Source organism: Urocitellus parryii, chromosome 6 (genome assembly GCF_045843805.1).
Source record: "Urocitellus parryii isolate mUroPar1 chromosome 6, mUroPar1.hap1, whole genome shotgun sequence".
NCBI lineage: Eukaryota > Metazoa > Chordata > Mammalia > Rodentia > Sciuridae > Urocitellus > Urocitellus parryii.
In genome coordinates, this window is record NC_135536.1 from 193,372,264 (window position 1) to 193,399,497 (window position 27,234).

General features: G+C 63.0%; 1 protein-coding gene across 2 annotated transcripts in view; it reads left to right on the top strand.

Annotated features, from left to right (window-relative positions):
- Window positions 1-27,234, top strand: part of Prex1 (phosphatidylinositol-3,4,5-trisphosphate dependent Rac exchange factor 1) — a 127,264-nt gene that overhangs the window by 12,580 nt on the left and 87,450 nt on the right. Inside the window, exon 1 of one of the 2 annotated variants that reach the window (XM_077799630.1) lies at window positions 21,836-22,956. The exons of the other annotated variant lie outside the window; for it this stretch is intronic. Coding sequence (XP_077655756.1) covers window positions 22,804-22,956 — 153 coding nt within the window. The 5' untranslated portion in view covers window positions 21,836-22,803. Of the gene's footprint in view, window positions 1-21,835; window positions 22,957-27,234 lie in introns of those variants that run through there. 2 annotated transcript variants of the gene reach the window in all.

A 27,234-nucleotide genomic window follows, 5' to 3' on the forward strand; every position in this document is an offset into this window, starting at 1 on the left:
AGCACCCTCAGGTGACCAGAGCGTGGTGGGGGAGGTCAGGACTGTCACCTGGCTACCAGGTGACAGCAGCCCTGAGTGATACACAGATCTCCCCCAGGTGCCCTTGAGACCCGCCCTCCCCCACTGTGTTTAGTGGCCTCCCTTTAGTGACTTTGCTGTGGGGACCGACCCGGGCCTCACACAGGCTGGGCAAACGCCGTACCCCTGAGCCCCGCGTGGCCCTTGTGATTTTGACGGTGCTCAGTGGAAAGTCCCCAGAGATGGGCTCTGCTCACGCGGGTCTGGGTCACAGCTCTGCGACCTTTAGCAGATGACTCTTCGACCTCAGTTTTTTTGGCTGTGAAATGGGGCGTCTCTGTTCCTGCCTCCCTGGTCTCTTCCTCTGCACACTTTGATGAGCACCTACTGTGTGCCTGTTTTAGATGCCAGGCTGCAGCAGGGTTCAGGGCAGACAGACTGGGGCCCTGGAGCTGGGAGGACAGGGCACTAAGTGGCCCAGTGCTACTCCTCGGTGCCTCTGCTTTCCTCTGCACTGTGGTCACCTGGTCTGATTGCCCTGCTTGCTTGGGGTCACATCTGGCCTCACTTGCCCCTGGTGTGCACTGGGTGTCACTGCCAAACGGTTCATCACACTCCCTTGGTGGCTTCATGGGTCCCCTGTCCAGCTCAGATGGTGGCACTTCCGGCTGTGGTCAGTTGCTCTGCCTCTTGCCCCTGTCAGAGTGGAGGCTGCCTCTGAGGTTGGCGGGGAGTTAGACAGGGCACCCGTCGGCTCCTAGGGCAGCGCCTGGCCGGGCGAGCGCCCCGAGTGCCGGCTCCGACTGTGCTGCTCACGCCAGCGCAGCGTGCTCCGGGTCGTGCTGGTGTCCTGCTGACGGAGACACCAGGAGACCAGCGCTGCTAGTTGGCCACCCACGTCCCTTGGCATAGAGGACATGTCGGCAGAGTCCAGGCCACGGGCATCTTCGTTCAGGTGTTTCCTCGATTCAGTAGAGGGAAGGCCGGGCTCGACCCGTGCCTCTCTGTCCAGGCCAGTCCTGGCGCTGGAGCCCTGAGCTGGAGGTCAGGTGGGAGAGGCCCATGCCCACGTGTGCTCCCAGCAAGGGCAGCCGAGGCCTGGGACTGTGCCGAGGGGTGGCCTGGGGCTGCCCAGGGTGCTGTGGCTACGCGGGCTCCCTGGCTCCCGCCCAGAGCTGCTTTAACCCACAGTGAGACTCCTCGGAGGACCGGTCCAGAGGTCGGGACGTCTCCAGGTGAGTTGGAGGCACCTGTCGCTGTGGGGCTTCCTGTGTTCTGGGAAGCATCACCTTCTTTGATTTCAGTGACCATGTGCACTCACACCTGTGTGCACTGCGTGTGCACCATGTGTGTGCATGTGTGTGCCCGTGTGAGGATCTGGTCGGAGTCATCTCTTGGGCCTTGCTCTGCCCAGCTCTTGTGCTCGCCACTGAGGACCCAGGTGTGATCACAGCGCGCCCCTCCCTGTCATTCATGCGTCCAAACCGGGGGTCCTCAGGCCGGATCAGGCCCATAGTGGGTTTTGTGAGTTTCCACAGTGTTTATTTTTTTAAAATAGTTGCCGACACTGGAAAGTCAAGAAATCTTATACAAAAATCTTTATTTCTGGCTTCTGAAATAATCGGAAGACGCGTCTGTGCCAAGCTCACCCTCCTGCAGGTGGAGCTGCTGGGCCACAGGGCAGCCCCCCGGGGGCGCAGGGCTGATGGTCTCCGCTTGCCGCAGCCTCCCCTCCCTGATGGCCCTGACCGAGAGCGTGTGTTGCCCTCTGTCACTGAGCTTGTCCGGCTGGTTTTAGTTTTTAACTGTGTGGTTAGGAGGACAGAGACAGGTTTCTTCTAAATTTCATTTTTGGGGGTCACTGGGCATTGAACTCAGGGCACTCGACCCCTGAGCCCCATCCCCACCTCTGTGTTGTGTTTTATTTAGAGACAGGGTCTCACTGAGTTGCTCAGTGCCTCCCTTTGCTGAGGCTGGCTTGGAAATCGCAGTCCTCCAGCCTCAGTCTCCCAAGCCACTTGGACGGCGCCCAGCTTCGTGGAAAACTAAAAGCAGGACGGTGGCTCCTGTGCTTGAAGACAGGCAGGGGGAGGAGAGCCCCGCAGCCCAGGCAGAGGCTTCCACTGTGTGGCCTCTGAAGCCACCCAGGCTCCTGGCCTCGGAGGTGGCCTCGGCTTTGGGTGGTCCTGCCTTGGAGAACCAGAGGTGGTCCTGCCCTAGGGGGTGCTTCTGTGGCCTCGGCTTCCACTTCCTGTGGCCATCGCTCCCTTTTCTGCAACATCAGCGGCTACACGGGATGTTCCCGTGTCCCTCTGTCCTACATCCTGCCCCTGGCTCCGTTGGAAGACGCCAGGCGCAGACCCAGAGGGGAGGCAGGGCTCCCTGGGTGTGGCCCGCGTGCTCCCTGGGGCCTCCTCTGGGCAGGACTGACGCTGCCTGGACCCTGTTCTGGTCTGGGACCCTCAGTTAAAAGTGGTGGAAGTCCAGGACGAGGCCTGGGGGGTCGTGTTGGTGAAGGGACCAGCCCTCGTCCCGGGGTGGGGCTGCCCCGGGCCACATGCCCCCTCTGACCCGGGCTCCGAGGCTCTGGCCAGGTTGGGCGAGGGGCCTGTGCCCATGGCAGTGGGGTGGGGTTCCTGTGGGACGCCCCTGGGCATGGGGGTCAGAAGGGGGAGCGGGCTCCTCTGCGCAGGGGCCTCCCCCCAGACGGAAGCCTTTGCCCTCCCCCGAGGCTCAGGTCACCTCTGACCTTCAGGGCCTGGCTGGGGTCCCGCCCGTCTGAGGTGTCATGCTCAGTGTGGACACTCTCCAACCCGGAACCTGGGGGGAAGGTGTTCCTGTGTGGTCTGGTTTATGGATGAGGAAACAGTAGGTCAGAGAGCTTCGGCCACCTGCCCAGAGTCACACGGTGCCCTTCTCTCATGGAGATTCAGCCAAGGTTTTGTCCTCTCTGAGTCCACACAGCCTGAGCTGAACCCAGGCTCTTGCCCTCTGGTGCTGCCTCTGGGAAGGGTCTCAGTCTCTGTATGGGGTGGGGAAGCACAGGAAACAGCAGGTGCCAAGGCCCTGAGGCAGGGACATGTTTCAGGAAGAGCAGGGAGGCAGGATGGCGGGACTCAATGAGCCAGGGGAGAGTGGCAGGAGGTAAGTTGGGGAGGTGCCATGGGGGCTGGCTGCCGTGGAGAACAGCGTGGAGGCGGCAGTGGGGGCGGAGGGAGGAGGTGCTTGTTACCTGGGTGGGAGAGGAGGATGGCTGGGTCGAGAGTCCTGTAGGGGTCAGAAGCCAGTTAAGTGTCTCTGCCTCGTGTCCCCACGTGACTCGCCAGCTGGTGACCTGGGGTGCATGGAGCCTCAGTTCCCCATCTGGGGGTGGTGGTGGTGCTGCTGCTCCTCTCGTCGGCTGTGGGCTGAGCACCGGGTGGAGGGGAAGTGCCCGGGTGGGCCCCGTGTGAGCGCTCGGGGTGTGGAGGGAGCCAGGGGCCCACCCTGAGGTGGGCTGGGGGCCAGCATGCCCTCCCCCCCCCCACGGAGGCCAGTGGGCAGGGCTCCTCTCTGGACAGAGGCGTCTTTGTTGGGCCTGGGTGTGAAGTGTGTTTAGGAGTGGGGATGGGCAGGTGGGCATTGGCTCAGGAGGCCAGAGGGAGGCCGGGAGGGAGGCTGGGAGGTGCCCGGTGCTGCCCAGGACCTGAGGGTGGACAGCTGCACCCCAGCCCTCTGTCCTCATTGGACCCGCCTGCTTGTGACTTGGTGGCATTTTGTGGCCGGGGGACTGTGCAGGGCTGCAGTGCTGCTGGGAAGCCACATGGGCCAGCGTCACCTTCTGTGGCCTGCCACTCACAGGGGCGAGAGCCGGCTGCTGGGGAATGGCAGCGGGGCGTTGGCGACTGCTGTGTTGAGAAAAATAGTTTGGTAACGTCTTCTTCAGAAATCAAAACCACAGACCTGTGATTCAGTTCCTTGGGGGCTCTCCCGTAGAGACAGGGAAAAGTACATGCAGACCTAATTGTGAAGGTGTTTAGCTGCGCGCAGTGGGGCACACCTGTGATCCAGAGACCCAGGAGGCCGAGGCAGGAGGTGGCTAGTTCAAGGCCAGCTTCAGCAACTTAGCAAGACCTTCTCTCAAAGATAAAAAGGGCTGGGGGTGTAGCTCCGTGGTCAAGTGCTCCTGGGTGTAATCCCCACCAACTAAAAACGATGTTTATTCCAGTTCTGTTTATAACAACGAGAACCAACCAACCAACCTGTGGAAGCCATGGTGATAGTCATTAGCAGAGAAGTGTTCGGACTGTCGTCCGTCCACTGGTTGGGCTATCAGGCAGGGTTGAGGAATGCGCTTGACCTCTCTGGGTGGACAGGAGGGGCCCTGCATGCTGGTCTGTTGAAGAAGGAGGGCAGAGGGCAGTTGAGTATGGAGTCTGATCCTAATTTTTAGAAGAAAATAACACCAAAAAAACCCAAAAGGCTGTCTTGGTGGGTCAGGTTTCGGCCACTGTGACAAGGTAGCCGGGAAAGTCAACCTCAAGGAAGAAAGACTTATTTTGGTTCCTGGTTGCTATGGTTTGAGTCCATGGTTGGCCCAGGTCGTGGACCTTGGGGCAGCAGGCGCCTGATCACTGAGGTGGCCTGATCCCTGGTGGCCAGGAAGCTCCAGGAGAAAGAGGAGGAGCTGGGGTGCCCATGTCCCCTGCAAGGCCATGTCCCCAGGGAGTGACTTCCTCCCTAGGCCCCGCCTCCTGAGGGTTCCTCGTCCTGGTGGTCCACAGACTGGGATCCAGCCTTCAGCACAGGAGCCTTTGGGGCCATTCAAGGTCCAAACCCTGGCAGTGTGCAGGAGTGTGGCGGGGACTGTAGGGTCCGCTGGGGCGCAGTGCTGGTGGCCTCAGGCCGAGGTGGGAGGGTGTGGAGAGGACGCCGCTTCCTCCTGGAGTCCTTTTCTGCATCACTCTGTTAATCATCATTAGCTCAATATTTTTCAGATTACGGTGGACCAGAGTGATGGGGGACGGGTGCTGCCCTTCTCCCTAGGCACACGTTTGGGGGCTGCTAGGTCTGGCACATCGTGGAGGGGCACTCCCGTGCTGGGGCTGGCACTGGACACCAGCAGGACCCTGGGCCTCTGAGCTGTCTGTCCCATGGGTCAGTGGCCTAGAGAATCCCACTGCCCCCTGGTGTGGCCGGTCAGTCTGCCCTGGCCCCTGGTCCTTACTGCCCTCTCCTTGGTGTCTCTCAGTGCCAGCACTTTGTCCTGGCCATGGCTCTGCTCCAGGACAGCCGTGCTGGTCGGAGACCTCTGTCCCTCTGGCTCTGCTCTGTTGCCGCCCACCGAGGGCTTCCCCTGAGTGGGTTCCTGTGTGCTGTCCCCTCATCTGGTGTGTCCCCAGTGTCTGTGCGCCTCCCTCCCTCCAGTCCTCATGCCACCTGCACCCTTGCCACATTCCGCCTGGTGCGTGGCTTAGGGTCCACCCTGGCCTGGGCCTCCCTGCTGCTGACCCCTAGGCTGGCACAGGTGGGTGCCTAGTAAGTGCCTGCTGCCCCTCGTCCGGGGCCGTCCCAGCCTGAAGGCCTGAGGCGTGCGAGGCCCTGGCCCGTGACCCCAGCCCTGCTCTGCCCAGGGCTGGCGGCCACCTGGGAGGAGCCGTTCAGCACCCAGCGTGCCGCGTCCTCAGGGAGCGGGATTTCGGCAGTAACTGTGCCGCCCTGCTCGGGTCTTTGCGCGTCTGAGATGAGCCACGGTGCACAGGGGTGCTTAATAAGTGCTTAATTATTTTATTAACAAAATAAACCAAGTCTGGAGTTTAGAACAAATGGAGAGCGTGTCCTTTTAGAGACCCTTTAGAGCGCCAGGCCGTGCCCATGTCCACTGGCCCTCGGGAACCAGGTAGGGCGGCTGGGCAGCACCTCAGAGTCCACAGAGGACAAGCTCTTTGCCCTCCGGAGCCACGTGGATGTTCTGGTGAGCATGGGGCAGGGGTTCTGAAACCAGGGCAGCTGTGCCCGCCCGGAGACGCGCGGCCACGTCCGGGGACAGTTTTGGTCATGACGGGGAGGAAGGTGCCCCGGGCAGCTGTGGGTGGGGCCACGGATGTAGGGTGGCCCTACAGGGGGCATCTGGCCCCAGAAGTCAGCAGCGCTGAGCAACAGAGACCCGCGTCTGGTCACCCAGGGCTCGTAGCGAGCTCCGCACAGAGAGGGCTGGCCAGGCGAGGGGGACCTGGTGGGCCGGGTCGTCCAGGGCCGCTCTGTCGGGTGGGCTGGGAGTTGAACCCCGGTCTCGGCCCACTGTGCCCTCTGGAGCAGGTGCCACCAGGTTCCAAAGGGGAGGGCAGGGGGGCCGCCTGACTGCCTGCCGGCACATGTCCCCTGCGGTCACCAGGACGCCACGGCCAGCACGCCTTCTCTGCCCTCTGTCCGAGCGTCGGGGCCTTGGCAGCCTGGGGCATGGGCAGCACGGGGTCCCCACTTGTGGGCTGCCCCGGCACAGAGCTGTGGCGTCTGGTGCCCGGCCTGGTTCTGCCCCTCTGCCGGCCCAGCCTCAGTGTCACCTTGTGTCACCTTGCGTCACCGCCTTTGTCTGAGCCTCAGGTTCTCACCTGGGCGGCAGGTGGGGTGGGTGCAGGCCCTGCCCTCCTGCCTCCCCCACAGGGACTGTCCTCAGCAGGCTGTCCCTGTCCCCCAGGCCCCCAGCACGGGAGAGGCAGGCTGGTGGCCGGGGGCCAGCGTCCTTCGTCACTCGTCAAGCTGTGGTGGGGCTCACCTGTTCTGTCACTGTCCGTGCCGTCCCTGGGCCTACCTCTGTCCTGACCTTTAGGTGTCTGCCTCTAGCTGGCGACGGGACCTCACGCCCTGGGTGTCCCAGGGCACCCCCTGCCTCCTTCCCTTGCCTCCAGCGAAGGCCTCCGGCGGCCGCGAGCCGCCTTCTGAAGCCACTTCCAGCCACGCTTCGCGTCCTGCTGCAGCCCGCCAGGGGATCCCGCTGCAGCCTGGACAAGTGGCCAGAGTCTGGCCGCTCCCCGCCCCACCCCGGCTCTCCACCTCCGTGACAACGGTCTCCGCCACCCTTGCCTCCCGCAGGGACTGCTGCGGTCCCAGGTCCCCGTCTCCACCCTGGTAGTCAGCACGATCCTTGCTGCTCGGGGCCCCTGGTCCCCCTCACAGTCACTGTCGAGGTCCTGATGGGCCCTGGGAGCCCCCGTACTGACTCTCCCACTCCCCACGGCCTCCGACCCCACCTCCAGATGTGGCCCTGCCCCGGGGCCCTGGCCATCTTGCTGCTCTGGACACTCGCAGGTGTCCAGGCCCTCACAGCCTCTCGGGTCCTGCAGACGCCTGGCTCTCTCCGCGTGACCCCTCCAGGCCCCCCTCTCCGCCGCCTTCAGTGACGACGGGGTCTCCGTGGTCTCTTCTGTTCCCTGCTGTGACCCCACACGCAGAGCAGCACCTGGTGCTTGTGGGTGCTCAGCAGATAGGTGTGTCCTTGGCACTTGTTCCTGAGATTGTGTTGATGGATGGAGCAATGGTGAGCATCCTCAAAGAGCAGCGACACTAGGGACAGGTGCGGGATTGTGTGTTTGTGTCACCCCACCTCGAAAAGGCTGATGTGCCAGTGCAGTGGGCACGCTGCGATCCCAGGGGCTCGGGAGGCTGAGTCAGGAGGATGGCAAGTTCAAAGCCAGCCTCAGCAACATTGAGGCGCTAAGCAACTCAGTGAGACCTGTCTTTAAATAAAATACAAAATAGCGCAGGGGGTGGGGCTCAGTGGGCGAGTTCAATCCCTAAGTTCAATCCCTGGTACCTCCCCAAAAAAGGAAAAAAAAAAGTGTTTAAGCAAAAATTAAAAAAAAAAAAAAAAAGGAAGGCGGACTCCATGGCTGTGTGGGCGCAGTGGACTCTGGAGCGGCACCTTCAGGCACGGCTGGATTTAGCTGCTCCTTGCCTGGCTCAGGTGCCATCCCTGAAGCAAGTGTTCTTGTGGGGTGTGGGTGGGAGCTCTGATTGGCCGGGCTGGGTCACATGCCCACCACTGCACATGGGCAAGGCCAGCTCCTTCGTGACCTGGCTGCTGAAGAGGACCTGGGGCTTGGCCTAGGAGCTCAGCTCTTTGGAAGCGCAGAGACATTTTCTGGGTGTGTGGCCCTGTGAGTGGCGGTGGCTGGAGCAGTGGTCCTGCCTGTCACAGGCACTCCTTCACCCCTCGCCCAGTGTCCTGCAGCCCCTCCTCCTTTGCTGCCCCCTTCCCTGCACCCCAAGGGGCTCCAGATGGTGTGGCTCTTGGGCGTCTGCTGCGCGAATCTGCGCGAATCCTGCTCCCCTCCCCCACCTCACATGCCACCTGCTGGCTTCTCGAGTGGGGGAGGGGGTGCTGGGTCCCTGGATGATCCCTCTCTGTCTGGCCCCGCGTGACCGAGGGTTGTCCCAGCCTTTGGTCCCAGGGCTGCCTGAAGCAGCTGTGCCTGCACCCCCTGCTTACTCTGAGGTTCGTCCAGGACACCCCAGGTCGCTCTCCACGGAGCCCCTGGGGCCGGCCAGATGCACAGTCTGAACCTGGAGGCCTGGGCCGGGCCTGAGGCTGTGTTTCTAACAGCCCCGGAGGCCTGTGGGCTAGGTGGCCCCCAAGCAGCTGCTCAGAGGCCCTCCCTAGTTCACCCGCCCTCCCCAGCCTGGGCCAGGCCCACAACCCCCCAGAACTGCCCCTCCCAGGGCCCCTGTCACAGAGGGAGTGGACATAGCCTGAGCTCTGGGGATCTTGTGTCTGCTGTCCCACACTGTCGTCAAGTGCTGACTAAGATCCTGCTGGGCGCTGGCGGACCAGCTCTGAACGCGACAGGCCAGCTCCCTGCATCTGTGGACCTGGCACTGAGGGGACATGGAGAGAGGACAGCTAACGAGAGTGGGCCACACAGGGCACCCTCCTGGGCTCCTTCCTGGGTGGGTGGAGTACAGAGAGGGGAGACCAGGAGGAGGTCACAGCAGCAGTCCAGGTGGGGACTGTGGTGGCCTGGCCCGGGGCTGGGGGGAGGAGAGGGGACGGCCAGACTCAGGGTGCAGCTGGCCTCTGCGCTCAGAGACGGTTCCTGCAGAGGTGAAGGCCTGGCCTCAGCCTCCTGGGGCTGCTGGGTGGCAGGGCGGCGCTCGCCTCGGGACCTGGCCACCTGGTGGGCGGCGACAGACTGTAGACTGGCCTGTGCGGTCATACTGTGGTCAGGACCTGGCTGCGGGCCTGGCCCCCAGGATGGGACCTTCTCAAGGGCCTGGAGCTTCCCAAAGCTGGGGCTGTCTTCGCTTGGCTCCTGCGTCTTCTGTGACCAACCCTGCTGCCCGTGGCCAGCCGGCCCCCACCATGGCTGGCTCTTGTTGGTGTCCCCGCAGCAGACAGACCCTGCCGGGCCTTCCCCTGCGTGTTGCTGGGGCGCTGGCCGAGCTCCTAGGAGGGGTGCTGTCCCTCTGTCCCCGTTTCATGGGGCAGCCCAGTCTGGGGTGCCCCTCCCTCCCCAAGGCCCTGGTCAGGCTGCTCTGTGGGTGGTTCCGCCACATCAGAGCCCCGAGGCCCCCTTATGGCGGTCTGCGCCCTGGTGCAGCAGGTTAGAGGTGGCGGCCACAGCTGGAGCAGAGCTGAAGCCCTCCTCTCAGGTCCCGACCCAGGTGGCCCCTCACTGGTCCTCTCGGGGGTGGACAGAAGCCCGCTTTCCAGAGGGACCCCTGAGTGGGGCCGGAGAGGCCTCAGCCCCGGGGCGTGTGGATGCCTTGGCTCCTGGGCTGGTGACAGACGCACCCAGGACAAAAGCAGGTCCCAGTGGTGGCCTCGGAGGGAGCCAGCGAGTGCTTAGGCGCGTGCAGGCTCCAGGGGGAGCTCGGGGTTGGTGGGAGTCGCTCCCCACTCCTGGTGCCGCGACGCTGTGCCTGGTGGCTGAGGGCTCGGAGTGGGTGCTCCAGTCTTTTTTGGTCCCGCGTGTGTCCCTGTAGTGGGGAGCAGCCCACTCGGTGACTGTGCAGCGAGCCCCCGCACCCCCGCCCAGCGCCCAGAGGAGGCCTGAGAATGAGATGGAAGAAGATGCGCAGGCCCAGGCAGCGGCAGCTGAGGCTCTTCCAAGCCCAGGGTTATCTTTACTTTGTTTGAGACCCGTCAGGTCTTACAGGTTTCCAGTTTGACCCGGTAGGAGGATCAGGCACCCAGTTCCCTTTCACCTCATTTGGTTAGAGCCTAATAAATGGGGGATCAATTTTATTGAGCAGCTGCTACGTGCCAAAGCCCTTGAGGTCCTTGCTCCTCTCCAGCCCAGCTCTGGGGACTGAGAGCCTCTGTGTGGGATCCCACAGGTCTGCTGCATCAGTAGTGGATGTTGACAAGACCCCCAGCCCCACGCAGGCACGCTGGCTTGTGCGTGCAGAGGCTGGGAGCTGGGGGACTCGGCAGCATCTGTGAGCAGGGAGCTGGTGGTGCATGCGTGGAGGGAGAGGAGGGTGGAGGGCCAGGAATGGGCAGGTGACGGTGTGTGGCAGGGACCTCCTCTAAGGCCGCAGGTTGCCCTGAGAGCTTCAGGCAGGGCCTTGCGGAGCCCTGGGGTGCCAGCCAGGAGGCTGACTCTGGAGCTCCAGGGCTCGGGGAAGCTCCTTCAGTGTCCAGCACAGGATGGCCCAGGAGGCGGCTTGCAGAGGAGGAGGCAGGTTGAGGCTGGAGCCGGAGCCAGGTCAGCCTTGAACTGGTCAGGGAGGTGGTGGCGGGCTCTTCAGTGGAGGGGAAGCCGGACCTGGGCCAAAGTAACCTGGAAGGCTTCCTGGAGGAGGTGAAATGTTCATTGCAGATGCCTCAGGCCTGGGGACCTTCTGGAGGTGGGGACCCCATGAGCGAGGTCAGAGGTGAGTGCTGGGAAGGACACTGCTGTGGGACCTCTTCTCAGCCCTGCAGGGTCCACAGATGAGCTCAGGAGTTGTCCTTGGGCTGTGGCGCTGCAGAGGAGGTTAAGGGTCAGAGACTTGGGCCATCCGCTCCAGTGGGGGCAGGGCAGCTCAGGGCAGGTTGTGGATCGGGCGGAGCCACCTCCAGGCTCCGTGTCGGCTCCGGGTGGCTCCGGGTGGCAGGCAGGCCTGTTTCCGCACTGTGAGGTGTGAAGGGAGTGGGCGGTGGCCACGAAGGTCAGCAGAGGCCGCCGTCGCGGGCTGGTGCCCCCAGCCAGGCCAGCAGCAGCGCGGTGGGCACGCCGAGCTCTCTGGGTGAGAACAGAGGCTGAGGGCGGGCGGGCGGCGGGCCTTTCTCCCCGGGAGGGTCACTGAGCCGCAGCGGGCGCAGGGCAGGGACAGAGGCAGCGCTGTGGGCCTCTTCTTTGGGGGTGGGGAGGGGGTGCCAGCTGGGTCATCTGTGGGGGCCACTTAATACCCATGAACTTGCAATTAAATGCGGAAGTGGGAGACAAGAGTGGTCAAAGGGACATTGTTCCCAGCTCTGGAGAGGAGGCGGGAGCCTGGGGAAGGGCCAGCCTCCAACATGAATGGGCCTCAGTGTCCAGGGGGCTGGGCCGCAGGGCCGCCGTTTGGCCCTTTGTCCCGCTCTGCTGGCCCCATCCACAAAGGCCAGCTTGATTCCCATGTGCCTTCTTCCTGGGGGGACCCGGGGGGCCCGCGCCTGGCCTGCTCCCAGGGCACGGAGCGGGGCGCTCCCTCTGGGAATGGGGGTGGTGGAGTCTGGGGGTCTCTGGAAATGCCCCCCACGACCGTCCTTTTATTCTTCCCCGTAGACATTTTCACTTTGATCCTTTAGTCACGTCTTGGTGCCAAGTGCGCCGCGAGGAGCAGTGACCGGTGGATTTGTGATGTGCTGTCTGTGTAGCTGTCACTCGGACCAGGCAGGGGGTGTTGCCAGCACCCAGAGGGCGTCCCCGAAAGTAACCACTGGCTCTGACGTCAGTCATCCAATAGTTTTGCTTATTTGGGACTTTGTGTAAATTGGAATCATATCATTCTCATCTTTTGTGTCTTTTGAATTAATTAAAAATTGCAATGACACAAGTGCATGTAAACACGTGTGTGCGTGTATAAAACCATAGTGTACACACTACAGAGACCACACATGTACCACCTGCGTGTTTTATATGCCGTATGTTGCAGACCGTGATGCGGCTGTATGTGTGTACAGAGACGGTGTGTATGTGTGTGTGTCCGTGTCCGTGTGTGTGGTATGTATGTTGTACATATGTAAAATGTGCATCTTCCCAGGACAAAATTAAAACTGTATAGTATCGCCTTGGCTCTCGCTGTAATCCCAGCCACATGGGAGGCTGAGGCTGGAGGATCGTAATTCGGGGTCAGTCTTAGCAACTTAGTGAGATTCTGTCTCAAAATAAAAAAACAAAAGGGTTGAGGCTGCAGCTCAGTGGTAAAGGCCCCCGGTTCAATCTGCAGTATGGAAGTCTCCAGTAAGTCGAGTGGAAGCCAGCCTCTGAGTCCGTCCAGGGGCAGTGCAGGCCCCCGTCTCCTGGGGCCCCTTCGGGTGGCCTTCACCCTCTGGCTGTGTGAGGCCGAGTGCAGGGGCTGGGGTTGTGGCTGATTTGCAGCACCACATACAAGTAAGTGAAATAGAGGTCCGTGGGCAGAGAGAGCGGCTGACACAGACACGTTTTGTGCTCTTTGTTGTCCCCATCGTGGCGCTTGCTCTGTCACGGTCCCCAGGATCGCTGCGTAGAATTCCATCGGATGAGGTGTGTGTGCCAGTCCCGTTGGGGGACACGTGCCTGCCTCAGCCAGTGTAAGCGATGGTGTGACAGACCACAGCCCCGCCTACCTGTAGGTCACACTAGAAGGGATTCTGGGTCCAGGCGTATGTGTCCCTCCTCTTCCCTGCAGAACCGGCCCGAGTGAGCAGCCCTTTCTAGTCGTCCACCCGCTGCTCACTGGTCCGCCCGGTGTCTTCCGGCCCTTTCCCTGGGTGCTCTGGACTTTTCCCTTGGCCCATGGTCATGTGACCTGTGGCCGTGTCGTGGCTGGCTTCTGAGGCTGTGTCTGTGCTTTAGAAAGCCCTGGGCCCAGGCCAGGGCGGGTGTCCAGCCGCGGGCTCCCAGCCGGCTCCGGGTGGGACCTGCAGGTGCACTGTGGTGGCACCCAGCGCTCCGCGTGGCTCTGCTGGCTCCGGGCTGTCTGGGTTGGTCTCCCTCGTTTGGGGCAGCCCCAGGTTCCCGGGACTCCTCCTCCGCTGCAGGGACTCGCCCTGGGGCTGCGCCTCCCTCCTCTGGTCCTGGAGCCTCGCCTTTGCCTGGCCTCCCATCAGGGTCTCTCCCTTCAGCACTGTGGACTCGGGGGCTGGGTGGTTCTGTGTGGGCCGTCCTGTGCCTGTAGGATGGCTGGCAGCACCCCCATTCCACCCACGTCTGTGACAACCTAAAGTGCCTCCGGAGGATGCCGTCAGTTGGCGATCTGGGTCTGTGTCGGGCTGCACTGCGGGGCCCATGCTTCTCCGAGCCTAAGCACCTTGCAAGGGCGTTGTATTCTGGTTTCCCAGATTCTTGTTCCATGAGGCTCAGGGAGATTGAGTCAGTTGCTTGAGGTCACACAGCAAAGGTGTGGTAAAGCCAGGGTCCCAGCCCACACCTGTCATTTATGGGCACTCACCAAGTGCCAGGCCTGGGTCTAGGCTGAGCTGGTGTTCAGCAGGGGATGGGCCAGACCAGCCCCTGCCCTCACAAGCAGGACCTTCTGGTGGAGGGACAGACTGCAGGCCAGTCACTGAGAAGGCACTGGACATGTCCGGCGGGGGTCAGTGGGTGTGAGGAGGTGTGTCAGTAACAGTGCCACCCGACGTGTGACCATGTCCACAGTAATCGTCCCCATGGGAGGGCCTGATGAGAGTGTCCTGTGTGGTCAGCTCATGGAATCCCCCAGGCCCTGGGGGTCCTTCTGGGGTTACTCTCGTATTGTGGGCGGGACACTGAGGCCCGGGGCTGTTCTGCCTTGGCCAGCGAGTGGTGAGGGGGATGGAGACCTGCACCTGTCCCCCAGGCCCACTGTCATGCCTGCATCCTGGTGGCCCTGAGGTCCCCTGGCTCCACTCAGGGCCCTGTGTGGCTCATGACAGACTGTAGTCAGCACCTGGGGAAACGCGGACACTTGTGGCCACTTGGCAGAGTGGGTCACCTGGGTTGGATCTGGGGGTCTCTGCACCCCGTGTTCTTGGTGGTCCCTTTGACTGCGGTTCACGAAAGCCTTGGTCTGAGCAGACGGGAGGTCACCTTCTCCCCGCGAGCACTGGGGACCTGGTGGGCGGCGCCAGCTCTGGTCTGTGCGCGGTCATTCAGACTCGGGGTTCTCCCCATGCAGGCTCCTTGCCATGGGGACAGGCTCAGGACAGGCCCCCGGTCAGGTGAGGCCATCAAGGCCCAGTCTGTGAGTCTCCCTGCTCCGCGCTGGACTCTGACCTGCAGCCCTCCCTGCGGCCCCTGGAGCCCCTGCTAGGTAGGTCCTGGGGAAGCCGGGCTCTCCTAGGGACCTCAGGCAGCCGGGGCCCTCTTGGGGACTCTGTTCCAGGCCTCTGTGTGCCCCCTTTGTCTTCGTGGCCATGACAACCTGGCTGGACGCTTGGCACTTCCGGGCCCAGCCCCGGCCTGACCACGGGCCTCCTCCTGTCCCGGCGGGGGAAGCCCCAGGCCCGGCTCCTGGGCTCCTGGGCTCCTGGGCAGGGCTGGCGCTGTGGGAAGGACCTCGGGCTGGTCTCCCGCCTCCTGGCCCTCCTGGCCCCTCCTGGCCCTCCTGGCCCCTCCTGGCCCTCCTGGCCCTCCTGGCCCTCCTGGGCCCTCCTGGCCCCTCCTGGCCCTCCTGACCCTCCTGGCCCCTCCTGGCCCTCCTGGCCCCTCCTGGCCCCTCCTGGCCCTCCTGACCCCTCCTGGCCTTCCTGGCCCTCCTGACCCCTCCTGACCCCTCCTGGCCCCTCCTGGCCCCTCCTGGCCCTCCTGCCCCTCCTGACCCCTCCTGGCCCTCCTGGCCCTCCTGGCCCTCCTGGCCCCTCCTGGCCCTCCTGGCCCTCCTGGCCCCTCCTGGCCCCTCCTGGCCCTCCTGGCCCTCCTGGCCCTCCTGGCCCCTCCTGGCCCTCCTGGTCCCTCCTGGCCCCTCCTGGCCCCTCCTGGCCCTCCTGGCCCCTCCTGGCCCCTCCTGGCCCTCCTGGCCCTCCTGGCCCCTCCTGGCCCCTCCTGGCCCTCCTGGCCCTCCTGGCCCTCCTGGCCGGGCAGCTCTGCCAAGCCCGGGCCCGCTCTCTCCTGGGTTTGCTGTCCCCTCTGCTCTCAGTCTCCTCTTCGCTGTGCCCCCCCGCCCCTCTCTGGCCCCTGGTTCCTTCACTCACAGGTTGGCCCTGCTCTGGGAGTGGGCTGCTCAGCGCCCTGGCGCCCCTGAGGCCTGGCGCTGCTCAGGAGACGGCCCCCTTCGGAGGAGCTCCTCTGCGCCCACGGGCTCAGTGAGGCTCCAATGGGAGGGCGCTCCTGGGGGCCCTCTTACCCTGGGGCTGGTGCGTGAGGGACCCCTGGGTGTGCAGGGGACACTCTCGCCCAACAAGGTGTCCTCCCCTAAAGGGACCAGCCTGCTGGCCTGACCCTTGTGGGAGGAGGTGACTGACATCTGAGCCACTGTGCCAAGGGCTTGGACTCAGAGACCCATGACGTCTCTTCCCGTCCCCCTGGGAGAGGGCCAGTCCCCACTGTGGGCTTTCAAGTCCTCATTATGACATCCCCAGCTGTCCCTATAGATACGAATAAGCAAAGGTCTCCTGTGATGCTCCAGACTTCAGGGTCCTTGGGGACCTCAGAGGGACCAGGTCAAGAGTGACTCCAGAGTGGCCTTTGACAGGGCTCGGAGACAGGAGCCATCTGCCTGGCAAGAGCTGAGGAGCCAGGCGACCCTTGGCACCCGCTTGGCCCCTGCTGCCAACATGGGCTCGGCCGCGGGAACCGACCCTCAGCCGCGGAGCTTCTCACCCCCACGATGGCATCACAGGACCCGCCTCCCAGGGCCTCTCTTCTTGTGACATTTTTATTGAGACATAATTCACACACGTGACATCCACCGTCCTTGTGTCCACTCTAGTAGCTTCTCCCGTGTCCATGAGAGCGGGTGACTGTCACTACTCATCACCCTAGGAGCAAGCCCTGGGCCCCTGGCAGTCACCCCCACTCTGCGCCGCAGGCCACACACCTGCTGTCCGTGGATCTGATGGACTGTCCTGTGAGTGGAGCTGGGCAGGGCGGGGCCTCTTGTGTCAGCTTCTCCCACTGAGCGCGGTGTTGGCAGGGTCACGAGGTGCTGGCGGGTGTCACCTTCCCCTCTCCGCAGCGTACTTCAGCGTGTGGGTTGACCACACTTGATGTCGTCCAGCGGTCTCTGGACAGTGGGTTGGGGTGGTCCTGCAGCTGCGATGGTTGGTGCGTGACGTTTTGCACAGACCTAGGGTGCCTGTGTCCTGTGACCTGTGGGGTGGCACTGCTGTACAGATGAGGAGCCAAGGGGCAGGAGCACGTGAGCAGACGGCTCAGACCTGAGCCAGCCCGTCCATCTGGGTCCAGAGTCCATGACCTTGACCCCACGCCCCGGGTGTCCTGGAGCATCAGCGAGTGTCCCTGGTAAAAGGACAGCTGCTTCCCAGCTCTGTGCCTCTGGTGCAAGGCTGCTAGATCTCCTGCCCTTTACACCGTGTCCTCCAGCAGCCGGAACGCGGGCTTTCTGGGTGGGACCACCCCACGTTCACAGGTGGGCAGCTCAGCCGCATTTTTAACCCACAGTCCATGGGCCAAACAGAGCAAATCTGAGGCCAGGCCTGGGGCTGCCAGCTTGCTCCCTCTGTCCCCAGAGCGGCTTGCTGGGGACATGCTGGGGACCTAGGCTTCAGGCACTTCCGAACTCTGGGGACCCGCCTTCCCCGGGGGCTGCTGGCCCCCTCCGGGCCAGTCGTGCTGGGATCTGGCCCATCACTGACGTGGGGCTTGCGAGGCCCCAGTGAGGACGGGCCTTCTTGGGATCCTTCCCGTCACCCTTTGGGGTCCCACCAACAGTGTGACTTGGGCAAGTGACTTGACCTCTGTGCCTCGGTGTCCCCATCTCCCAAGCAGGGGTGACGGGCTCTCCCTGCAGGGTATGTGTGGCGCTGAGGGCAGTGTCTGTATGAGCGCACGGTGTGCCTATGCCGTGGAGCAGCGCGAAGGTGACTGCTGATGTCCACGTGCGGCCAGCCAGGCCCGGGCTGCGGACAGCGGTAGCAGCGCCTGCGTGGACCTGCAGGGCCCCTTGCGTGGTGCCCACGTGCACATTGAGCATCGAACATCCAAAGCAGAGGTGCAGTGGATGGCGTGGGCCACGGTCTAGGTGAGCCACGCTGTCCAGGGTGGTCAGAGGAGGTCTCTAGAAAGGTGACCTTTTTACTGAGCTATAGGAAGGAGCAGCCCTACAGGGCTTTATGGAGGGTTGTTTGGGCAAAAGTAATAGCAAGTGCAAAGGTCCCGAGGTTCTGGGTGCAGTGGTGCATGCCTGTGGTCAGATACTCAGAGGCCAAGGTAGGGGGATTGCAAGTTTGAGGCCAGCCTCTGCAGGTTAGACTTTGTCTCAAAATAAAACCTAAAAAAGGGGCTTAAGATGTGGCTCAGCAGTAGAGCACCCTGGATCCAATCTCTATACTCCAAAAAAAGGAAAAGTCTGCGGTTCAGGGTGGGCGTGGGGAGCAGTGAGCCAGTAGGGAGGCGGCAGGAGCCTCACGGAAGAGGATCAGGGTGGCTGAGGAAGCGGGGGTCTTCCTGGGTGCCTGGGGTTGAGGGCAGGGGAGGAACACAAGGCACAGGGGGCAGGGGGGCCAGGTGGAGAGGCTGGTGGCCCTGACCAGGGAGGTCGCAGGGAGGAGAGAGCTTGAGGCCGTTCCTGAGGGATTTGGACCCGGGCTGGGTGGCTGTGCCAGGAGAGGCTGGCGGCCAGAGGCTGCGGCCAGGTGTGCCAGGGCGGGGCACACAGTGTGGGCGGGGCCTCTCTAGCCCTGCCCCAGGCCACGCCCTCCTCACGCCCCCTTTTCTTTAGTCTTTGGGGTGCCAGGGGTTGATCCCAGAGGCACTGCGGGATGGAGCCCTTCTTATGTTTTATTTAGAGACAGGACTCACGGAATAGCTGAGGCTGGCTTTGGGTTGTGATCCTCCTGCCTCAGCCTCTGGAGAGGCACCGTGCTTGAGGTTGCCTTGTCTGCTGTCACTCCGGCTGTGCCCGTTTCCGTCTTTTCCTTTGGGCCCCCTGTGACTCGCCCTCTTCTGTGACACTGGAGAGGACTGGCTCCGCTCTGAGGTGGTCACTTGAAGGGCTGGGTGAAGCCAGACTCCCACGTCCCTAACGCCAGGGTCTTCTTGAACCCTCGGGTGGTGGACTTCCTGGAAGTGGCAGCAAACCCAGATCCCACTGAGGAAAGAGCAGGGGAAGTGTGACGGACACTCTGGAGCCGGAACTCCAGCTTCAGGCCCACGAGGATCCAGGGGCTCTGTGTGCCAGGACCTGGCCCCGCCTTGTGCCCTGAGTGGTCAGGTGGCAGCATTAGGTGCTTTATCCCCAAACAGGGCGAGGAAGCTGGTGGAGAAGGTGAGACGCTGCCATCTCAGCCAGTGCCAGGCTTCGGAGAGGAGCTTCCGCGTGAGGGCCCGCGGGCGGGTGGGGGTCCGCGCTGGCCTGCAGCTGAGCGATTCGAAGACCACTCGAGGGCTGCTTCCGTGACTCATCCCGGGTGAACCCGCTCCACCAGGTTACATCACATCCCTAGGCCTCTGCCCCGCGTCCTGCAGGAGGCCTGGGACACTGCCCGCCGGTTCCCTGGGCAGTGGATGCCGTCCTAACAGCGGACGTTCCCAGCCTGCAGCGCACTTCCCGGGCCTAGATACCTCCGTGAACTCCAGGTCCCTCCGGGCTGGTGTGCGTCCTCTCTGGCCCCGTGCCAGCGCGGGTGTCTGTTCTGGGCGCGTCCACCGTGGGCCTGTGGCGGTCTGCGAGGGAGGTCACTCACCACCGGCGGCCTCCTGCCTTTTCTTTGCCTGGGCGTCTGTGACATCCCTAATTTTTAGGTTTCTTGAAAACAAAGAGAGTAGCACCAGCCGCAGCCGTGCTTCCTGACCCCTGACCACTCGCCGTTCCTCATGTTTGGGGAAAAGAGTGTTTTGATCATTCTTCAAAACTGGACTTTAAAACTGTGTCACCGGGCGTCCCTGCCAGGCCTTTTTTTTTCTTTTTAAAACATTTTGCAGCCAGGCTTCTCAGGGTTCCCTGGACTGTGGTCTCCCGGATCTGGTGACGATTTTCTCCTCCTCCTGGGGCAGGGCAGGTTCCCGCCTGGGCGCAGCAGGAAGAGGAGCGGGCTGAGGGGGGCCGAGGGGCGGCGGAGCTCTGGCCAGCCCCCTCACACCCTGTGAGTGCGATGTTTGAATCAGCCCTCCCCCCCTTTAAAAAAACTTTTAAAATAAAGGACCGTTTATGATGCCTTTGAACAAAGCCACTGGGCGTTTGGAACCGTCCTGACGTGATGGTGACACTGACACATTCATAAGTGACTTGTGGCCCTGGGGTCCCGGGAAGCAGACTCAGCGTCAGAGTCAGTTTCCAGGGTGAAGAGAAAAGAAAGAATGTCCCGCTGTCCCGAGGGGGCGGGGCAGAGGGGCAGCATCACCATGGTGACGGGGGAGGGACCGGGAGTGGCCTCCCCAGCTCCCTGGCAGCCTTGGCTGGGCATCTCTGGCCACCAGGGAGGCCCAGGGAATGGGGCCCCAGAAGGGCACAGTGTCCTGTGCTACCGGCTTCTGAGAGCTTCGCGGAGGGTTGAGGGGAGTGGGGCCAGAAGGCCAGGGGTCAGTGGCCAGAGTGTGGCCTCTGGCCGTCCGTCTCCTCCCCTCCCCCGTCCCCTGCTGTCTTCCCCTCTTCCCACCTGCCCATCTCTCCTCCCTGTCCTCGACCCCCTCCCTGCAGACTCCTCTCCTCTGTCAATGTCCACTTGTCCTCCAGGGGTCCAGCACCTACCTGGCACCTGGTAGGGCCCACGCCTCTGTCCGAGGGCTTTCCTGAGTGCCTGGCCTCCCCTGCCTGCCCCTGTCCTCTGGATCTGCCTTGGCTCCGAGCAGCAGGTCTGTCACCTGCTTCTCCGCTCAGTGGCACCTCCCACCTCCCCAGCTTTAGCTTCCCGCCGCACCCCCCCCCTGCCCTCCTGGGGGCTCTGCGCTCCCCATTTCTGCACCTGCACTGCCTCCCAGGTGGGGGCTCCTGCGTACCCAGGGACAGGTTTTGGGCGCGTGCACGAGTGTTTTCGGCTGATGGCTTGATCCGCGTGCTCCGGAGGGGGCGGGGGCCTTGGGGAGGTGGGGAGCCCGTGCCCAAGGAGGCTGCCAGCTGGGCCGAGTCCCCGTGGCCTGGGGAGGGGCCACTGCCCAGGGTAGAGCAGCTTTTTGCCCTTAGTGAAGGAGTCCTCCAGGGGCGGGCCGCCCTTGGCCCAGGTGGGCCCAGCGGTATGCTGGGCCAGGACAGCCTCCCCCTCCAGATGGCAGCCCAGAACTTGTCCTGCCCCGAGCAGCGTTGGGGACAAGGGACAGGCACATGAGGCCTCTGCCTTGAAGAAGAAAACCAGAGTCCTAAGGCTAGGTGGGAGCTTGTTTGTCAGCCGTATCTGGGATGTCTTCGCAGCGCTGGTGGGTCTCTAGAGTTGACAGTTTCCCTTGGGGTGGTTCTGATCAAGCTGGTGGCCGCGTGTGGCGCGGTCACCACCAGGGCTGCCCTGCAGTGTGGCCGTGAAGTCGTTTGGGCTTTCGAGGCCTGCTCTTCGGTGGTCGCAGCACCTCCTGGGGACTTCCCGGCTGGCTCCTCTGACCCAGCTTCTCCTTCCTTGCCAGCGGTCCGATCACCAGGGCTTCCTGGGCTCAGCCTCACCTGTCCCCGTCACTTTCATTGATGTCATGAAGTCAGCGTCCTTTGAAGGACTTGCAGTTTCACTGCAGCTGTTTGCTGTCCATTTCTCCTCTGTTGGGACTGCCCTGGGGAGCACCGGGCCGCCACTCAGAAACACCCCCGAATGCCACGGTCCCAAGTGTTGGCATCCCCAAAGTCAAAATCCCTAAAGATAAACATCTCTGCAGTCATCCTCCTAATAAAGGACCCAGAAGAGCCAAAGCCGGGCTGAGCCAAAAAAGCAGCACAGGAGGCCCCGAGCGCCTGACCTCCAGTCGTCACAGCGCGCAGCAGAGAGAGTGCCCGATGGACGCAAACCCAAGAAGAAGCCACAGGGCCAGCCGCAGCCTGCAGCCTGCCATCCCCCCAGAGCCAGAACACAGGTTGGCGACAAGACGGCTCTTCCACAGACAGCGCTGGGAAGCTGGGGTCCCCGGGTGGAAGGGGGGGGCCCAAGCCTTTCTCTCACCCTGCACCCAAGTCACCTCCCAACAGACCAAAGACCTGGGCGTTCACAGGAACCGCAGCTCCTAGGACCGCAGGCAGGTCAGCGCCCACCAGAGGCATGGCCGAGACGCCCAGGAGGACCCTGGCTGGGGATCAGGCCAGGAGCTGACAAGGGTGGCAGCGAGTTAAAAAGCTTCTGCTCAGCAAAGGGGCAGGGATGGGAGGAAACCTTCACCAGCTACGCGTCAATCTCGGGATACATAAAGAACTCAGAAAACACAACACCAAAACCAAATAACCAGTTAACAGTGGGCACATGAGTTCAACAGACACTTCTCAAAAGAATCGATACAAGTGGCCCACAAATGTCTGAAATGAGGGAAACTCAAATCACAGCTCCCCTGGGGCGGGCTGCAGCGCGGGGGTGGAGCGCTGGCTGTGCGCCTATGAGGCAGGTCTTTGTGCCCCGGCACCACACGAGGGAACAAAGTATCCAGAACCACACTCGGATGCCTCTCACCCCAGGCAGAGTGGCATTACCAAGAGGACGGACGATGACAAACGCCCGAGAGGCTCTGGGGGAAGAGGAGCCCTCGCACACTGTTGGGGGGACCGTGAACTAGCACAGCCACCATGGGGAGGAGCCCAGAGGTGCCTAGAGACCAGGCCCGGAGCCACCACACGGCTCCGCCGCTCCACTCCTCAGTCTTGAACCTGAAGAACCGCAGTCCTCTCACTTTGGGGACACACACGCCCACGCTCACAGCCGCACAACTGGCAACAGCCCCACCAAGGTCAGCCCAGGTCCTCAGTGGATGAATGGATAAAGAAAGTGTGGCACTTACACCCTGGAGTTCGATTCAGCCCCCAAGAAAATGAACTTGTGGCATTTGCAGGAAAATGGATGGAATTTGCCGGCCTGGTGCCTCAGCCGGATGGCTATTTATCTTATCGTTCAGGTTGTCCCCCGCTGGCCCTGAGGGAGTCCTTCCTGCTGGCCCTTTCTGACCTGTCCCCCTGGAGTCTCCTCCTTCCTTCTCTGTCCTCTGGCCACTCTTTGCTTTACTTGCTGGCACCACAAGATGTTCCAGGCTCAGTTGTGTTTTCCGTGCTCCAGCCTGGGAACCTGCCAGTCCCCCCGGGAGCCCTGGTCCTCGCTATTGGGGGACGGCATTTAGAAACCAAGATCTGGACGCCTGGTGCTCCCGTTGCTGCTGGGGCCCCTGGAAATACACCCTGCCAGTTTACCATGTGCTCACGCTGTGCGGGTCTAGACGTTCACATCTGGGTATTTTATTTAAAAATCCTAGTGTCCCGCACTAATAAGGCCACCACTCGGGGACCGTGGGAGGATCAGGTGCGAACGCGTGCTCCCTGGCTTGCCTCTGCTGGTGCTCGGCGAGGTTCCAGTGTGGACACTGCCCTCTCATGTCCCTTCCAGGCCGCCATTGCCTCCTTCCAGAGCGGAGAGTTAGGGGTCAGCAGAGCGCAGTGCCCACCTGGGCTGGTGCTGGCTGGGCCCGGCCTGTGGCCCTGCAAGCTGGGCCCTGGATGCAGGAGCCTGCTGGGTGTTCCGAGCCGGTGAGTCATGCAGCTCAGAGAGGCGCCTGGGAGCCCACCCCCAAAGTGTGCTCGGCCTTGGGCCCCAGCGTCGGGTTGCCGTGGAGCCCAGCTGCCATCCCATCACACTGTTGCTAGGCAGGCGTCTGGTTGCCAGGAACCACCCCCTGGGACACCTTAGTTCCCAAGAGCCTGTTTGGGGCTGCCGGAGGGACTGGGTCCCTGGGGGCTGTGGCGTCTCTTGTGACCGTGGGACCTGGGAGGTTGCGGAGGTTGGGGTCCAGGATGGCCCAGCCTCTGGCTGCACTCCCGGATTCCTCCTCATTCCCCCTTCCTGGAGGCTGGGCGGGACTTTCATCTCCATTTTACATATGGGCACAAATAAGGCTTGGCTGGGGGGCAGAAGGGAGGCCAGGTCCTGGGTAGTGTCCTCGGGACTGCCCTGGGGACAGGGCTGCACCTCCCCCCCCAGCAGCTGTTGGATGCCCAGCCCTGCTTCTTCGGGTCCTTCCCACCCCCTTCCCACCCCCTTCCTGCCCCCTTCCCGCCCCCTGGCCTGGCCTCGGTGTTCCCTTCTGCAGAGTCCCAAGCCTGTCCCCACTCCCGCCGCCTCGTCCAGTCCTTGCTCCGCCCCAGCCGTGTCCTCACTGTGCACGGCTCCCCCTGCCTGGCTGGCTGGCTCTGCTGCCCGCGGCTCATCTCCTCCCTGGACCTCGGTTGTCCCTCATCGGAGGCCTTTCCTGCAGAGGCCACTGCTTCACACCAGCACCCCGCCCCCCGCCTGCCTGTCCTGCTGGATTTTCTTCAGGACCCTTAGCCACAGGTTTCGTTAACTGCTGTCCCCACCATTGCCTGGCCTGTAGAGAGTGGCCGCCTCCTTCCAGTTGTTTCCCCAGGGCCTAGACCAGGGCCTGGCCCTAGCAGCCGCTGAGGACGCCCTGGCGGGTGGGCAGGGCCTGCATGGGGCCGCGGGCGGCTCTGGGTACTCGCAGCCCGGCTTCTCTTGGCAGCGGGCAGTGGCCACTCTGAACAGCCACAGCCCTGCGCTGGGCCTCCCTGTGGAAAAACACCCTCGGTGCAGCCCTGAGGCTGCGCACGTCCCCTCAGTTCCTGGTTTGGACCCGTGGAAAGTCCCCACAGGCTGCTGTGCCCTGGGCAGGGTGGCCAGTAGCGGGCCCTGGAGGCCGGGTCTGGCCTGTGGTCGGAGCCCTGCTCAGCTTTCCCACAGGGCAGCTTCTCCCGGGGGCTGGGGAGTAGGTGGGCACCGCTCCCGGGTGTGCAGGCTCCGCTCACCCCAAGCCGTCTAAGCAGCCTCTGTCGCGAGAAGACCAGCTCACAAGGAGGGGCAGCTCTGGGCTCTGAACCCAGCTCTGTGCCACCCCAGAGCTCAGGCCTCGGAGCCAGGCTGCCTCCATTCTCGGGCTTGGGCTGTGGGTGCGAGGGGGGGCGGGGAGCAGGAGAGGCAGCCGCTCTCGCCCCTCCCCAGCCCGGCTCTGCTCCTGGGGCCCGGCCAGGCAGCCTGCCCTGAATGCCCCTCCTGGGTTCCTTGCCCAGACCTTCTTAGCGCCTGCTTGGTCACAGCGGAAGGACATGCTGACTGATGGTCTGTCTTCCTCACCGATGGCTGGCCTGTGGGCAGAGACTCAGAATGTCCCAGATTGAACACTCACTCTACTCTGTCACCCAAACTACAGCCTTTCCTGTCTCAGTAAAAGTGACTCTTGTCCGCCAGTGTCGCAGGTAGAACCCGGGCATCCCCCCCATCTGCCTGCAGGTCCCCTGGGCTCGGCCCCAGGGCAGTTGAGTGTCCGCCCACTTTTCCACCCCGCCCAGGCCCTGGGGTCCACATGGGCCCTGGCTCGCCCTCTTCAGTCCACCCTCCACATGCCAGAGCGTCTGTTAGAACCAAGTCACATCTTATCCCCCGCCTGGAGCCTGTGGTTTCCACCTTGCTCAGGGGCAAGCGAAGGCCCCAGGTGCCCCACAGGACTGCCCTGGGGCTCCTGCTTGGCTCCCGGCTTCATTCCCTCCGCTGCCCTCTCTCCCTCTGACTCAGCCCTGTCCTTGCCGCTCATCTGCTCTGGCCTCTGAGCCTTTGCATGTGCTGTTCCCTCTGCCTGGAACAGTGTCCCCCTGTCCACTTGGCTTATGCCCCTTCACCAGGTCTTGGCCATCATGCCGCGAGTGCATGTGGGGAGAAGGCGCACGAAGGCTCTGCCCAGGGAAGGTTCTTGCCTCTGCGGACACGCTGTGGGTGCATTGTGTGCTTAGTGGGTGGGCATGTGGCACTTGCAGGCCATTGGGCAGGACCAGCTTAGCTGAAGGAGGCTCTGATAGGACGTGGTAGCCAGAGCCAGGGTGATGGACTTGAACTTGGTGTCGTCAGGGGCTTTGCTGAGCGCCCGCTGCCCGCTGGGCCTGGGCTAGTGAGCGCCTTCTGACTTCTGTCCCCATCTTCATGGTGGCCCTGGGCACCTGCCACCTTGCCCCTCTCACAGACGAGTGAAGCTGAGGTTGGTGCGGTTGGCGACTTGCCTGTGGCCACTGGGTAGCCCGAGTGACTTCTCCAGACGGCTGCTCCGAGCGCTGCCCCTTCCTCTTTCCGCTGCAGACACGATGTGGCGACGTGATTTCTGTGCTGTCACATTCCTCCTGCTGGTCCCCGGCTTCCTCCCCAGCCTGATGTGGTGGGAAGTTCTGGGGGGCGGGGAGCTGGACGTTGGATCTGAGCCGGTCCGTGTCCTGCGGCTGGTGGTGGGGCGATATTTGGGACCCTGGGTGTGTCCTGGGCACTGCTGCCCTTGTGCCTGCAGACTGTCACCTCTGCCTGCTGCACTTCTGAGGTCTTGACCCGGGGCCCCCAGGCTGGGGGATCCCTCCTGCAGGAAGGGTCTGTGTGGCCGAGGTGCGTGTCACTGAAGTCACAGTGGCAAGCAGGTCTCCTTGCCAGGCACTGCTCCTGCTGTAGGTGTGGGCTGATGACCCCCTTCCCATGCTGGGTGCAAGCCCCCTGCCTGGCTGTGCCTGGGCCGCCAGGAAGCTTGGCCCTGCCTCCTGGGACCAGTCCTGTCATCTTCATAGGGCAGCCGGGTGCAGGTGGCAGTGGTGATGGAGCAGCCTTGTGAGCGCCGAGGTCTGCCGCTGCTCTTGCCCGCAAAGCGCTTCCAACAGCACTGCAGGGCAGCTCCTGGGCAGCACCAGCCTTGGGCAGTTTGCTGCTGCCTCAGCCTCCTCCTCTGTACCCTGGAGCTGTGCCACCTGAAGGCACAGACCTGTCACCTGTGGCATCATTTCAGGGCAGTGAGTTGGTGCCAGCCCACTGGAGAGCACCACTGGCCCTCTGGACACCCCGGGACCCGTTTCTCAAGATGAGTCTAAAAAAGTTCCTGAGCACGGGGCGGGGTGTGGGGGGAACCCCAGGCACCTGGGGTCCCAGGGTGTTCACGGGAGCCTGCGAGTGAGGGTCTGAAGCTGGGAACGTCCCCAGGTCCTGAGATGGGGCAGTGGGGAGGTGTGTGCACCCGCCCTCTTCCTCAGCCACCGCGGGCCAGCGGAGGGTGACACTCCAAGTTCCACGCGGCTGTCCCTGCAGCTGTGCAGGACACGCAGAACGCGCACAGTGGCGTGTTTTCGGGTTTTTTTGTGGTCATCGTGTTAATTTTCGTGGTTACGGGCAGTTCACACACCCAGCCAGGTCAGGACCACCCCCACCTCCTAGACCAGGGCCCCGATGGCCACCAACATGGACAGCACCTGAAAATGCACACTCGGACTTTCCCGCCGCCCAGCCAGGCCTCTGAGGGAGGGCAGGGGCCGGTGCCTCACCGAGAGCCCCGCTGGTCCCGGGCAGAGGTTGCGCATGGTGACTGAGGAGCGTGAGGCTTGGGGCTTGCTGCTGGGGCCGCCCGACTCCTTCCTTTGGCCCTTTCTGCTGTTTGGTCACGACCACCCGGGATCCTTCCACCCTCTCTCCGAGCAGCTGCCCCTGGCTGCCCGCTCCAGCCCGAGCTCTGGGTGTCCTCGAGGCCTGGGTCTGGCCTCCGGAGTCCATCGTCCCTCCCTGGTGCGCCTCCCGGGCAGAGGGTTTCTGAGAACCTCCCCGACTGATTCTCAGGGCCACTTCTTGGTCATCAGACCTGTTGACCTGGGGTGGGCCACACCTGGCTTTTAGGACCACCTCGTCACTGGGTTTTCTAAATTGTAACGATATCACAGTCACAGCAGAAGTGGAAGTGACGCAGACAGCTGTATGAGAAGGCGGGTCCCGTGACGGACCTGGGCTGGCCGCCCTGGGCCGCC